The 15,524-nt window shown below is 41.6% G+C and overlaps 1 protein-coding gene across 5 annotated transcripts in view; it reads right to left on the minus strand.

The window, feature by feature from the left end:
• Nucleotides 1-327: 327 nt before the first annotated feature.
• The window catches only part of LOC136555872 (bifunctional heparan sulfate N-deacetylase/N-sulfotransferase 4-like), a 42,706-nt gene continuing 27,509 nt past the window's right edge, over nt 328-15,524 (minus strand). The window contains exons 3-5 of one of the 5 annotated variants that reach the window (XR_010783541.1): nt 8,297-8,380; nt 3,629-3,769; nt 328-1,269 (exon numbers count right to left, since the gene is read on the minus strand). Coding sequence is in view for 2 of the 5 variants with exons in the window: in XM_066548905.1 (XP_066405002.1) it covers nt 8,160-8,177; nt 8,297-8,380 (102 nt within the window). In the remaining 3 variants the exon portion in view is untranslated. Of the gene's footprint in view, nt 1,270-3,628; nt 3,770-7,925; nt 8,178-8,289; nt 8,381-15,524 lie in introns of those variants that run through there. The other 4 variants (XM_066548905.1, XR_010783542.1, XM_066548906.1 and 1 more) reach the window with 4 other exon arrangements.

Here is a 15,524-nt window from a genome sequence, read left to right on the forward strand (position 1 = left end):
CCCCGTGGCTCCCGTATATCAACCAGCTACCATGGTGATGGACATTGTGTAAAAATCTCAGTAAAATAGAACCCTAGGATATTCTCCCTAGTCTTTATTATAAGTCCCAGGCAAACACTCCCAGAAATGAAAATCCTCTACGCAATGTTAAATGTAACTCAACCTTGACTTGCAGGAATTCATCTTCGGAATGGAAAAATTGTTTGTCTCTGTGTCCAATTAATTCTTGGCTTTCATTTGAAACTGCCAGAGACTTTGCCAACCCAGTTTTGATGGGTTTTATTTATGCAATATAAATCCTTGTCAGCTGAGAATTAGTCTCATATATTCATTCGAAAGGGATTTTTTTTATTCATCAACAACCTGGATGTTGTACACAGGAGACCTGCAAATGCAAGACTCTGTCTCACCTTATGAGTCAGAGCTAAACCCTCTTTGAAGAGCTGTTGACCCAGCATGCCCCATACAGGCAGCAGATAAACCAATGAAACATTGATTATTAATAGAAAACAGATACATTTTCATCTTCCTGCCTAAAACCCCTGCTAAAAAATAAGCTTCCTGAGTTCCTCAGCCTTATTTATATGAGGGAGAGTTTTCAATTTTTCCTGCTTGCAAGGTCTCTCAATTTTTTCTCCAAATGAGAAACAGTAATGACTGTAATGCTTTTGATCAAACACTTAAGACATATTGATGAGTGTTTTGAGAGTTATTGCAAGTTTCCTTTGCAGATTTTTCTTGGATTTGTTCCAACATTTGGATTAGATCTGTGGTTTCTTGCTTTTGTCAATTTTGTTGTTATGTGCCAGTACAGATTTCCCCACTCCTAGTTTTTCTTTAGCATGGAGGAAGATGGGGTGCTGTTCCCACTTGCAGCATGTGGACATCAATCCTACCTAGATTGTTTTGCTCCTGTCTGAACCTCATTCTGAGCTCTCAACTCTCTAGTGATTTGGCCAAGCCTATAATAAACAGAGTTCTCAGGAGCTGGAACCTGCTGGTTCACCATGTGCTTTGCCAGTATGTTGACCTTCCACAGCAGCCTCGGGCGTTTGCTTTGACAGAGTGCCTGGGAAAGGTTATGTGTGTCCAGCAGGAGTCGGCAGTCGCTCGAGCAGCTACCTTTTCTTAGAGACCATTTCATTTTTCTCATTGTAAGCGTGTGACCTGCACTCTTCCCTGTTGCATGCCCTTCAAGAGTTGCGTGCATTCCAGCTCGGGATTTTCACTGATGCGATGTGTCCGTGTCCTCCAGGAGACCTCTTAACTCTGTGGAAAAAATCAGGACCAAATCCATAAAAATCCATAGAAATCAGTGTTGTTAGGAATGTGTCTTGGTCATGCTTAAGGAGAGATTTGAGAGAAATTTGATTGATCAAAACCTCTTTAATGTTTTGCTTACTTATACAGAATTCTCCATTTTGCCTACCTGTTTAACTGCTTCCAAATAATTCTTTCCAAAACCAGTTGTAGAGTAGAAAATGTACATCAAAAAACTGTGAACTGCAGAAAAAAATGATGCTGACCTTTCAGTCTTCCCTGAACATAATTTGTATTTCTGCATTAATGTGCTTTATAGAAAGTGAATGTGGAAGAGAACTATAATTTAGTATATAGAAAACTTTAAATTCATTTGCATAATTCTATATGTACAGGCTTCTGAAGGACAAATATGGGCAAGCACAGCTAGCTGCCTCTTTCTGCAAATACACAAGTATCTGAATGTGTATAATCATATAATGTACTATATAGTTTTCCCATAATGCATAAAATACCTTAGAAGCATAAAATTGTTTGTATTTTTAATGCAAACTAATATCATCAATTGTAGCATGAAAATAATGGAAAGTTTAAAAGAAAGCTCTTATAATCTACAAATTACCGAACAAGCAAAAATTAAAGTTAAGCAATCAAAATGATAACATGAAGATTTTTAATTCTGAATTTTCAGTTTAAGACTTTTATCCACACTGCCCTGAAATAATGGAGCTGAATTTCCAGGATTCCCTTCATTAGAATAGGGTGTGGGAGTTTGAGCCCTCCTAAGGAGCCAGAGCAGGCTGTGACCAGTTTTTGCAGGGGGAATTATCTGGTAGGCAGTGCCCCTCAGAAAAGGTGTGCACTAATTCCTTTGCTCTGCTCAGTGTGGGCAGGATCTCATCCAGAGTCCCTGGGCAGAGTCAGGACACTGCACTGCAAGGCAAAGTCTGTGCAGAATGAAAGGAAGCCATAGGAGACCAGGAAGAACAAAGAGCTCCAAAATCAGCCCTCTGGGGAAAGACTTCTGGAGCTACTTCACAGCGAGAAGATAAAGGGATGGTACATGAAAGGTAGTTTCAGCGTGGCAAGGGAGAAATTATGATATGCATTACGGATAGGAAAAAAAATACACTTAAAACACAATTAAATTTATCTTGTACATTATGAAAACTTCCTAGTGGAGATGTTAATTAAACATCGGAACAAGGTGGAGTTGAAATGAAAACAAGCCATTCCAAATAATGAAACAGCAGTGGTAAAATCATAGAAACAGCAAATCAACTTCTTTTTGGTGTCCACACCAGGCAAATTCTTTGGCTGAAAAAACAGGGGTCTGCACCTGACTTCCCCTTCTCCAGCCCTTGCTTTGAGGAATGCTTTTGTGAGCTTAAGCAGTGGGAAGGGTGGCAGGGAGGACCTAGAGCTCCTCCTCTGGCTCTCTGCTCTTGGCTTGCAGCACCTTGTTCAGTCCAGACTGCTGTCACAGACCAGACACTGTGGCAAGTCAAGAGCAGACCACACTTGTCCCCCCGGGCAGGTTCTCATGGCCACATTGTTGGTATAATCCTAATGGATTTAATTAACTCCCACCGCTGGAGAATTTGTGGCTACACGTGTCGTACCAAGTGTGGGAGATGCTGGGTTGTTTATTGAGATGCTCTCAAGTAGTTGATACCAGGCTAATAAGATTTGTTTTACATAAATAGCTGTATGGGTCATTAATGAAGAACTGAAACAGATGATTACTGAAAATAATTGATTTTCAAACTACAGTTCTTTTTCAATTAAAATTATCCTGAGGCACTCAAAAGCTATAATATAAAGTTGTAATAGAAATACAAGCAAGTCCTCACTTGATATTTTAGATTCAATAACCATTTTGAGTCACATGAGCTGTAAAAAACTATCCCTTTTATAGTAAGTTGTCCAACTTTATTTTTTTGATTGGATTAGGATTGATTTTGATTTGGTTTTCAAATGTGTTCCAGATAGGAAATTGGAGGCCATTTTTCTTACTGGGGGAAAAATGGATAAAGAGCCCCACTGTGGTGTCATCAGCTCTAACTTTACCATTGGCTTGGATGACATCCAGTCTTATCTAGTGCCCTATATCTGAGATTTCACCTTAGAATGAGGGAAAAAATATCAGCCCTGGCTCTCATGAGCTTACTGTGGGCAACTAGACTGGTCACTTTAGCTCCAGAGTGCTTTGTGCAGACCTGCTTTGTCAGTAGGGATAAGTCAGTATCTCTAATGAAGAATTTTAATGCTATGGGCATGGGGATTATCTTTTAAAACGAATCTGTTACACAGCAGCAATATCCACAGTATATGTGTGCTGGGAGACATTTCACCCAGGCTCTCTTACCCTCTGTAGCCCTTCTGCTTTGGATCCCTGTAGGATCATTCCAGCCCACTTTTAAGACTACCACTTCTGTTCACTCTTCAGTCTCTTCTCTTTCCAACTTTGCATCTGACTTGGTGCAAAATTTTGTGTGGGCTTTATTTTCTGAAATGGAATTTGTAAAGGGTTGTAGTTATTTGACATGAGAACTTGAGAGAGAAAATTCATGTTTGTGACAGAAATAAATTCTTACCCGAGAAGTTCCCCCCCTCAAATCTTTGCTGTGGGCTATATTGATAGAGTAACTTTGGTATCCCTATATCTCCTCAGTGCTTTGACTTGAACAGAAAATATAGATCTGTACCATGATCTGTCCAAGGGCAACAGCATCATTAATTGCATCTGACTTGGTGCAAAATTTTGTGTGGGCTTTATTTTCTGAAATGGAATTTGTAAAGGGTTGTAGTTATTTGACATGAGAACTTGAGAGAGAAAATTCATGTTTGTGACAGAAATAAATTCTTACCCGAGAAGTTCCCCCCCTCAAATCTTTGCTGTGGGCTATATTGATAGAGTAACTTTGGTATCCCTATATCTCCTCAGTGCTTTGACTTGAACAGAAAATATAGATCTGTACCATGATCTGTCCAAGGGCAACAGCATCATTAATTGCTAAGTGATCTGCAAACAATTAGAGACCTCCTGGCTGGTGTACAGAGAGATGAATGGAGCTGTCTGCCTAATCAGATGGAGTTGTATGTATCTGTGGACCCAATTGTGTTGTTCCAAAATGCCGGCAACATCTGTCACTTCCTCCTTCTCACAGTAACATATGCTGTGCTCTGCTCTGCAGGGTCCTGCTCAGAAGCCTTTGAGGGGAATTTTATTGGGCTGGGACAGAATGGGTAGAGTTTTTAAGGAATTTTTTATCCCCTGTTTACCTGTTCAGATGTGCTTTGTGAGAGAAGAGCAGAATTAAGCTAGAGGTTCTACGCATTGAAGAAGCTGTAATTCATATCTGCATTAACAGCATGAAGGCAGGACAAATGTATTAGAAATTAACTGAGCCTGAATGCAGTGAATTTAGCACTTAAGGAAACAGAGAAGATCAATGGTTTTTGAGGCTGTGTTCTTCAGCACCTTGTGTTTCAAAAACAAACATAAGCACTGCATGCCACACATGGATGGTGCTTGTGTGTGATACTCAGTTTAGTGCCTCAATATTAATATCTGATTTCATTTGCTTTCTCTGTTCACATGTGTTACTGCTTGAAAGCTCTTTTTTAATCTGGTGATGAGATTTGTTAGAAAAGTTCCTGTGGCAGTCACTCCATCATTCCAGCTCCAATTTGAAGTTGGTTTTGGTTGAAATTCTATACAAGTTTTAGGGAGTTTGCCTCTCCGTGATACTGGTTTAACACAAAGCTAATGAGAAATATACCCAGTCGGTAGCTTCCAATATTTTTGTTGCTGTATCTGGCCTAATTTTGCCAGTAGAATTCTGCAGAAAAGCTTTTATTTCTTTCAGTACAGGCCTTGCTGTGTTCAGCACAAGGGCCAGAAGATGAGCAGGAGCAGGAGACCTCATACTGGAGAGTGTAATCTGCTGCTTTATGTGGGATTTAGCACCTGCTTCTTTTAAGGAGTGGTTAATCTTTGTAAATTAGCAGCAGATCCATTGACCATCCTTCCAATCCCTCAGAAGGAAAAGGGATGAGGGAGTCCCTGCAGTGAGTGATTGAGTGCAATCCCCATTATCGTGTCTCTGGGCAAGGCACTAGGAAAAAGCCAAGAGGATTTATCTGGTAGATAGAAGGGTTGGAGAGGGAGAGTGAGCCTTCTAAAACCAGCTGAAACTCACCTTACTTTTTGTTGCTTTAAGAAGCAGTTCATAAAAAACTTGAGCTTTTCTGTAAAAGAGGCTGGATGTTTCCTGTTCTTATTTTGTCTTATCAGTATTCCACGCATGTGTTCTAAATGATCAAATCGGTAGCCAAGTTTATGAAAAATTTAACAAAGATTTATTGGATCAATAACAAAAAATAGAATTTTGAAAAACCACCACCAAGACAAGTGGCTGACGCCAAGACAGCGTCAGCCCCGGGTGCAGACGCTGGGTGAACCAAGTGTCCGACTGACAAAGTGACAGTGTTTCCCCAGGGGTTCACCCTGAGTGCTTCCAGCAGCTAGCTTATATACAGTTTGTTCTGCCTGAGGCAGGGATGACTGCACCTTTCTTTGTGTCTCTTCACATGTAGAGCTGGCTCCATACATGTACAGGAACGGACAAAGACGAATCTGGAGATCCAGACGAACTAACGTCTGAGCATCCAGGCAGAAGCTGTATTCATATGTAGTAGGGTGATACCAGTTCCTGAACACAGCAGATGTAATCATTCCAGGTGCAGGTCTTGTGAGTATCTGAGACATTCCATTAATCATCTTCCAGGAAAGTCTAGATGCTATCTCCCAGGTGCAGATGCCAGGGAAATCATTGATGATGGCCCAGGACTGTCCCATTCATAGGGTAACAGACCTGATATTATCTTAACGCTGTCCAGGAACTGGTTGTTCCCAGCTGGAGCGGTCAAAGACATAACTTTGGATCTTCACAATATTTTATGCACACATATATATATACACCTATATAGCATGAATTATCTCTACCATATACTACACGTGGAATACAATCAATGCTATTTTTACAAAAACGTTCCCAGTTTTGGTAGAATGGTTTTGTGATGCTTTCATTGACATGACATCAAGGGTTAGGTGGTGTAACAGAATAATAAACTGTCTTTCCACTTGTGCAGACAGGTGTTCACTTACACCACAGATCACATGTAAAAAAGGAGTCTGGCACTCCTGTCCCTATTGCTCTGCTTTATAGCCCAAAAGGGGGAGGAAGAACACGAAAAATACTTAACTCTTAGCAAACTCCCAATTTAATTTTCATCTATATGTTCTGCTGCCCTCCATTCAAATTGAAAAAAAAAAACCCAAAACAACACAGTTCCTAATGCTGCTCACAAAAAAGGTACCAGAAAGTCTGAGACAACAGCCTAAACAGCAGTGAGGAAATTTTCTAACAGTGCTGTGCTGCAAAGGGGAGGTGTTTGTAGCAGGGGAGATTTGATCTTTATTCATGCATGATTTTAGTTTCCACAGTTACTGGCATGCTTGGAGGAGTTGGTGCTTGAGGAGACTCCCACAACTCAGCTGTGCTTTTCCTAGCACTGCTCTTGTGTTACTGGTTCTGGTGGATTTTGGAGCTGCAGCTCCAAAAGCATCAGTATGGGGACTTAGACATAACACAAGAATTTTTCTGGAGTACAGGGTGTAGGAATGGAGGGTTTATAGTCAGTGTATTTTATTCAGAATTGAGCAGAGCTGTTACAGTCTGTGTAGAGATTCTCTGTAGGTCAGGCTCTGGATCCAGCCTGTGCCTCATGCAAAGCACTGGAAATAATCTCTCTCCTCGTCTCTATCCCAGCAGTCCAGAGCAGTGTTTGCTGTTGAGATCCCAACCCAGAAATGCAAGAGGTTTTCTGTAACCCTGTGTCATCACATCTTAGTGTAAAAAAATCAAAACCAGATAACTCTACATTTTCAGTGCCCTTCCCATGGCATGATCTTTGCAGCAAGACCCCAGAAAGTCCCAGCCCTGGAGCTTTTCCTCTGGAACATCAGTGATTTGTCTGATGCTGACACAGTCAGGGCTTGGTCCTGCCACCCTTAGTGATGCTCTGTAGGCTTTTCCTATGTGAGTGAGCTGGGCTGTCTGTGGATTTCTGGTACTTACTCAGAAGCTGGGAATTCAAAACTTGGTAGTGGATCTAAAGTTTTAACTCAAACTAAACAAGAAGCCTCTGCACCTGCCTGGGGCTGTCCAGAGTTGTGTGCAGCAGCGTTTAGTAAGAACTCATTTCTTTTCTCACAATGATATATTTTATTGTAATTTGTACTAAATACTGTTTTCCATTTTCAAAAATATTAATATCTGCCTTGGTACTTTACCATTTCTTAGGAGTCTGTGGAGTTTTCTTCCTCTCTCACACTCATTCCATTATCCTGGGCTCAAAACTACTCCTGCTACACTCAGTTACTCTATTTACATCTGAGGGATGAGGAAGGAGGAAGAAATCTCTATGCTAAAAAACTTTAAAATGGTTTTAAAAGTAAATCAGGCATCTGTTGTCCTTCAGGATTTTGCCATTCTGTCACTTCAGAACAGCTCTTTACCTCTCCACATTTTCCAACACACTTTAGGGGAAAGGGTGGGAATAATCTTGGAAACATTGACTTTGCACTTGTACTATAACAAAACCCAAACAAGATGAAGCATAATGCTTTCAGTTTTAAAGAAGAATAAATAGAGGTTCCACCATTTCAGTGTCCAAAGGGGTAAAGACACACTATATATAAGCTGCTCAGGTACACACGGATGCCCTTGGTGTTTTCCTGAAAGATGTGTGGTGGTAAATGTTAGTGTTATAAGGGAGGCAAAGTGATTGCAGAGATCTCTCTAATTCCTCAGGAGACAGAGTAAGGTTTTTCAGGTGTGATAGGTATGCTGAAATATAAAAGATTGGGAAAATCATGTCTCAGAGCCTCTGAATATTTAGAAAGGGAATGTTTAAAGCTACATTTTAAATTCTGTCACCTATTTAACTGCATGAAGTTCCTTCTTACCTGTGTGGTAAAATTTTCCTGAAAATCCAAGGTTGAAGGTAAAATTTGCAACCTGAGTGTGCAGTAAATTTTGAGTAGTAAAGCCTGAAATAAATAAGAAATTAAAATTTACTCTCTAATAAAGCCTGAAATAAATAAGAAACTAACGTGGATTAAAAAAAATTAATATTATTTTGGGCTCACCTTTTTTTATAGGACTATTACAGAGAGCTTAATGCTCCATGAGAGTTTGATGGGCTAGGAAAGGTAGTGGGAGTGCCTGAGTGTCCAAGGAGGTGATGGTTCTGTGCCTTGGCCCAGGATGTTTTCCCCTGGAGCACTGATCCATGGCAGGACTTGAATCCAGCCACTCAGAGGCAGCAATATACTGGCTCACTTCATTAGTGAAGCTTGAGAAAATATGCTTAAACCCCAAAATAAAATTAGGAGTACTACTCATCATCTAGGCATGAAGGTGTTGGGATTTACTTACCTGCAGGACCATTTTGGGCTGTGTCTGAATAGCAAATTCAGGCTTAAGTGGGAATGAGCAAAGCTTCAGGTTTGGCCTGTGGTAGAAGTTGTGTCCATGTCATAAATGCATTTTAAATTTAATTAATGTTTATGTTTATTCTCTCATCCAAGCTAAGATAAGCCCACTGGAAATTAAAGGAAGGAAAGGGTGCTGTTTATGGAAGAAATAGTCTTGGCCACTTGTCTAATTTTTGTCCTGGACATATTTCCAGCTACTAGGGAAAGGGAGAAGATGCTTAAGCCTGTGTGAGCTTTACTTGGTGTTTACTACTGGTTGTTAGCTCTGCACTGCTCCTGCAGCTGCTCCTTGTGTGCAGATCTGCTTTGGGTTCCCAGCCCCTGGAATTTGGGGGTGCTGCATGTGAGATGGGGAGTGCATTTCTCTCCCTATTGGCCTTGCCAATGCTGAATAGGTTATAAACTCTGTTTCCATCAATTTTCTGTGCCTCCATTATGTGGCCCTTGAGAACTTTTCCTATTATCTATTAATAACACTCCTATTGATTGGACCTTCATGTTCTTGTAGAGTTCAAAGATAAAATGGTTGCAGTGGTTTACACCCTACCCCAGCCCAGCTAATATCCTTCATTTGAAAAAATTACATTCTGTGCGGTTGTAATTTCACTTAACTTGGCAGGAAAATAGTTTTTTGATTTAATTTAAGCAAGGACCAGCACCCCCTACTTGGGACCAGAACCCAAAAGTATCTCCAGTGCAGGATAAACCATGAAAGCAGGGTTTAAGCAGCTGAGGTGTGTGAGTGTAATACAAGAGACTTCCAGGCAGGGTGCATCTGCCTTGATTTTTTAAAATAGAAACATGCTTAGGGTGGCAAGGAAGATGTAAAATTGAGATGGTGTTTCTCAGCTGCAACAGTCACCAAGCAAATTCCTCTCCTTGCTGAAGGAAATACAGCAATCTTATGACAGTAAATCTTGTGCTTTGGCATTAAATATTAAGGTGGTTGTATGGTTTCCAGCCTATTTTGCCAGACATTTAGTAAGTTGATTATTTCAATCCTGTGACAATTTCACATGTGGGACTATATTTACACAATGTATAACAAGTAAACATTCACTAAAATGCAAAACCTCAGAGATGAACACCACTGTTAGCTGAGACATTGAGGAAATTCCCCAGCTGGTAAAAACCACCACTAAATTGACACCATTAAAGTCAGAAGCGTAGAATCAGAGTTGTTATATCTTAGAAGATAACTTTCCAAGCTATCTAGAGCCTTTTAGATATGTTGAGAAAGACTGATGGGCTGAACAAAATCAATTTAATTTTCCTTTGAGGGAAGAACATCTTGAGAAATTATCATCACTTAAGGTGCAGTAGGAGAAGGGGCAGGGAACAAACATCATTTCATCACCTGGGCTCCTCTCCTGCTCCCCTCACATCTCAGCAAGATGACAGAGCTGCAGGATAGGCAGAGCCTTCCAGCCCAGCCAGGCTCATTAAAAACACAGAGCGAGGATTAAGATGTAAATCCTGGAACCTGCAGCGTGTCAAGCTTTTTCCTCTGTCTAAAGGGCAAATCTGTCACTCAAACTGGCTTTGGCTTAGTCCTAAAGGCTTTTTTCTTGCCATTTCAATTTCCATATATGCATATTAATTTATATAATATGCAGCTCAATTTTGCTGTCATGACCTCCCCTCCTTTTAATGCTAAGAAGATATTGTCAGCTAAGGCAGTCCAAACTCATTTTGTCACTGCTTGTCTGTGTGGAGGAAGGGCACTCATTTATTCTACACCCTTAATATGGAACAACTTTTTAGGTGATTAGGGTCTGCCTTCCCTATCTTTAATGAAAGAGTGCAGAAGCTGCATATCCCTGGCACCCAGGGCCAGAAACCTTCCTGGGATTTGCACGGGCTCCATGGGAGGCAGAAGGTATTTATTTTATTTGATTCTGAAGGCTCTGCAAGATGGAGAAGGGCTATTGAATTTTAACAGCTGGAAAGCTGTTCCCTTTCCAAGGCCAGGTGCCACACAGCTATTCCCACTCTGCCTGCTATCCTTGGCTTCACAGGTATCCCCCCCTTCCCTGGGGGCTCAGTGCCCTCCATCCCACCCCTGTCGCCACTGCATGCCTGTGGAAGTAAAACCAGCATTCCCTGTTGAACCACAGGTGGTTATTTTTGGACAGCTGAATAGATCATGCTTACTAATTATCACTTTCCAGGGAAAGAGCCACGGAGCACACAGTGCAGGGACAAACAGGCACGTCTCTGTGCCTGGCTAAGCAAAGACAGGGCTTTTTTTAAGGTAATCTAAGCTGCACTTTCAAATACAAGCCCTTAATTGCCTGGAATCTCTCAAAACTCACGGATTTAACTTGATTAATTGATTCTTTGCTTTGTCAGTGAAGCTTTTCTCTGACACTCACAAAATACAGTTTCTTCATTATATTGCATTCAGTAGCTTTTTACATTAATCCATATAATTACCTTTTCTAAATTTGAAGTTGCTGTGTCTTTATTCCTCATAACTGGTGCGTCTATTAGGAAGAAGTTGATATTTCCCTGCTATGTCCTTGTTAATTCTAACTCTATCCCTCATTTACATAATAAACTTTTTGGGGCGATTTCTGCAGGAATATTTCATGCCTAATAAGAAGCAATTTGCTTTCCTTCATTAAGTACATTAAAACTTCATGCCCCAGACATCATTGACTGTAAACATTTGATTCTGCTCAAATTTAATGCACCAAGGCATTTTGCTCTGCCAAATTAGGTTTATTTACGTGCTATGTTCTGGATTGTTAGCTGCTAATGAGACTTTGGCTCTTATTGCTCTAAGGCCTGAACAGTAACCTCATTTTAATGAGTTCATTATTTGCTGCCTTCTGAGTGGAAGACAACAAATTTTCCTTTTAATTAAAGGTCAAAACACCTCTGGCTGAGGGAAGTGTAGAAGTTATCAAATCCTAAGAGAAGGCAAATGAATGACACTGTGTGATTTTGATGCCAAGCATGGGCTGGCCAGGCTGAGGTAGAAGGTGCCTCTCTGGGGAGCAAAACTCCAAATCTAAGTGAAGCGATAACAATGCTAAAATGCATACTGGATTTCTGAAGACATTGTTAAGGCAAAACAGAACTTGAAAATCAGCCAAAGTAATTAAAGAGGTTTTCCTCCCCACCCGAAGGTCTGAGTGGATCAATAGAGCTGCTAAAGCACGAGCCCTTCCTTGCATGGGCAGTGGTGTTTGGGGTGAGGGGGACAGATGTCACATGGATTGAGCTAGCACAATGGAATCTCATATTTTTATTGGGGAAAGTGAGGCAGATATTGGGGCTCCATGTTGGGGCTGTTTGTAGGGAGACAGATGTACATGCAGCTGTGGGCTGGTGTGTGTGCGCAACTGCACAGACAGGGACTGGTGCTCGCTGGAACTTCAGTTAAACCAAAAAAGGATTCATTATGGGAATTGATGCACAGATCCTTGTCCTTCTTCTAGTATTCTATTAGCCAGTATTGTTTCATATGCCTTTCATTCTGTTCCCACAGCAGGTAACAGCATTAGAGACAAGAAAGGCTCTTGGGAAAGAAAGGATCAGTGCTTGTGAGATCAGCTGGTGAAAACTTAGTCTTGTTTTGGAGGAAAAATCCTGAAAGTCTCTGAGATGTAGACATTGTTTAGCTTGAAAACTGCAGCTGTCAGAACATCTTTATGACACCTCTAAACATTATTTCTGCAAAGTAGAACCAAACTCCTGACACTCAGAGGTGTCTCAGGAACATTGCCAGAAACTGAGAGCATCAGGAAAAGCACAGGAGGAATATAAGATTTGCAGGACTGAACATTTCCCCAGCGTGGAGCAGCCAGCCTGGCATTTCATTAGGGCTCCTGCTCATACGTGTGCCCTTCCAGAGACAATGCTGTGAATGTGAATTTTGGGAAGCAGCAAAACCTCCAGATCTTGGAGGTCCATGGCAGGATCTGTGTGGTTGTGGTGCTCTGGGGCATTCCACGAGGGAGAGCTGCCTAAGGAAACCCCATCCCAATTTACTGCAGAGTCTCCTGGTGAGGATGCACAATGGGTAAGGCAGGTGAGGAAGTTCTTCACTCAGTCTGGAAGGAGATCTAGGCAAGGAGGGGAAGTTGGATATCCCTGCTTTGCAGTGTATCTGTAATTTGCTGTCATCCTGAGTTATTTGACTTGTACAGACTGTTTGAGGAAGTGTTTCTGGCACAGGAGGATGTGCCAGTGCCTGGCTTCCCAGGGGTGCTGGCCAAGGTTACACTGTCCCATCGCCTTCTGAGGGGTATGACTGAGAGTCTTGCCAAAAATGGGCTCTCTTGCCATTACTCAAAGTCGTTATTCATTTGGGAGCAGATCCTAGTGCTGGATAGTGATTGCACTGCTGCAGGTTTCTGCTCTTTGGTGTGTGTGTATAAAATATGGATATGCTCACCATATACACAATACTTTTTATTTATCTATACTGTGGGCAGAAAATACGTGCAAATATTTGCACATACATAACTTTAACATTACCTCTGCTTTGAGCTGGGGCTTAGATTAGATCACCTCCAGAAATTCCTTCCAACCAAAATTGTTTTTTCACTTCTAGACAGTTTTCTCAGGCTTCTGTGGCACATAGTTGTTATTAATACCAAGAACATGGTATTAATAACAACTTTTTAATGCATTTATTCATTTTTGTCCCTAACATGTCCTTAATGTTTGTGCAGCTACATAGCCCTGTGGTTCATTCCCAAGCTGTTCTGTGCAGCAATTTTCTGCTGGTCTGTGCAAAGCTGGAGGGCTACAAAGTAATAGTTTTTACTCTAAATTTCCAGCTGAAATTTTTTGGAAGGAAAAAAGAAAAAGCAAAGAGTACTTCCAGCAATATTTCATTGCACTGCAAGCAGCTGCTGTCAGGATGTGATTTTCTGATTGCCTCTTCCTGCTCTTGCTCCCTCCCTGAAATCTATGCTAGGATAAAAAAATCTGACTAAGCGTGCTGTGGTCTTGGCAATTTTCAAAGCTGGTGGAATTGGAATTGATAGGAATACCACAACACAGTTAAAATCATAGTAATGACTGTAAGGAAGGTGTGAAATAACTAGCCACTGCTCTTTTCTGACAGGAAAGCTGTCAGTAAAAAAGTGATGTCTAGCCTGACATTACTGATGGGGTCACTGCAAGACCAGGATTTTAAGTTCCTTATTTTCAGCTTTGAGATTGGACCATAAATTTCTGTCATAAGGGGGACAATCAACTCAGCTGTATCTGCACTTGTTAAAACTCAGCTTGCTGAGGAATTTTTAAGCCCAGGGAAGCTGAGTTGATGATTTCTGTGTGCTGAGGATTTTAGCCCACTTCCCATGCTTATAGCAGATAATACCAGAGTGTAGGAATTAGCAAGAATCCACATTATTGACTTAGTGGCTAGAGTTTGAAAGCAGTTTAGGCATTGGTGTTAGTAAAATCTTTAATGGGATTTTGAAATCACTTGTCCTGTACCCTATGCCAAACCTGACTGGAATTGCAGGGCCTGGATCAGAGGGAAACTGCCAAACCTCACAGACCTGGAGACGCTTCTCACCCACTCCTTCCTGCAAATGGTGCCACTCCCAGTGCTGGCTGCAGAGCACTGGGCACAGCCAGGGCTTTGGCCCTGCCTTCCCTAGGGCTGGGACTGCATTTCCTTCTGTTTTTATTCCTGTGAAGCAGCCTGCTAATCCATAGTGCCATATAAATAATTAACAGGGAGCTCTCAGCTGGGGCTGAACACAGCCAGCTCTGGCTGCAGATCTATTTTTCATTGTAGAGCTATTACCTGAGCCTGTTCAGCATTTCCCTGGAGTTTGCTGCCTTTGTGTGAGGTCTGACAGGATAGGTGGGTTTCTTTGAAGCAAGAAACAGGTGATGATTTGCAAATACTTGTGTAGTATGTTTATTGGAAACAGGAAAAAAGATGTTTTTACTTCTTGAATGGAATAACCCACTTTATCAGATCTGTTTCTGCTGCTGTGCTGTAACTCTGTCCTGAAGTCAGAAAACTGTCAGGAGCCTACCTGCATTTAATTTGACCTCGAGGAGTGCATCTGTCCCAGTAGAGGTTCAACCAGTTGCAGCAGAAGGAGATGAATGGGGGGATCCTGCAGCAAATTTACTACTTGCTGATGACTAAGTGGTGAATAACATCCCTGAGAACTCAGGAGGTGGCTCTTGATTTAGTATTAGAAGAGATGATGCTGAGTGTGACACAGCCTGGCAATGAGAGCACCCTGACCAACTGCTCAAGTGTGGGTGCACACATACATAAAAATATCCATGGCAATCATCCAGTCTCTCTTCTTGGAAAAAGGAATTCCTGGCCTTGTTAGAGCATCTAGCAGCAAAAAACTCAAATGAAGAGCAGGGGGACAGTCTAACAGGGCAGAAAGTATGAATGGAAAATGGGGAGCATGACTAAGAAGCAGGGTTTATTTTAACAGGGCCACACAGATGAGTTAAGGCAATTGCTCTCATTCTGGGGAGGATCAAAGGCATTAGGCCTGGCTGGGAGCATCCACAGGAGCTGCTGCAGGAGCTGCAAGAGCAGGGAGTGGCTGCAGTGGCTCCCTGCCAGCAGTGATTGCTGCTCTGTGTCAGAAGAGAGAAGATTTACAGCCTATTTGGGGCAGCACTGAGGGTCTCCAGTATCAATCACTGCTGATGCTGAAGGATTTTCTAGGAATACTAACCAAATGTGCTG

Source organism: Molothrus aeneus, chromosome 4 (genome assembly GCF_037042795.1).
Source record: "Molothrus aeneus isolate 106 chromosome 4, BPBGC_Maene_1.0, whole genome shotgun sequence".
Lineage (NCBI taxonomy): Eukaryota > Metazoa > Chordata > Aves > Passeriformes > Icteridae > Molothrus > Molothrus aeneus.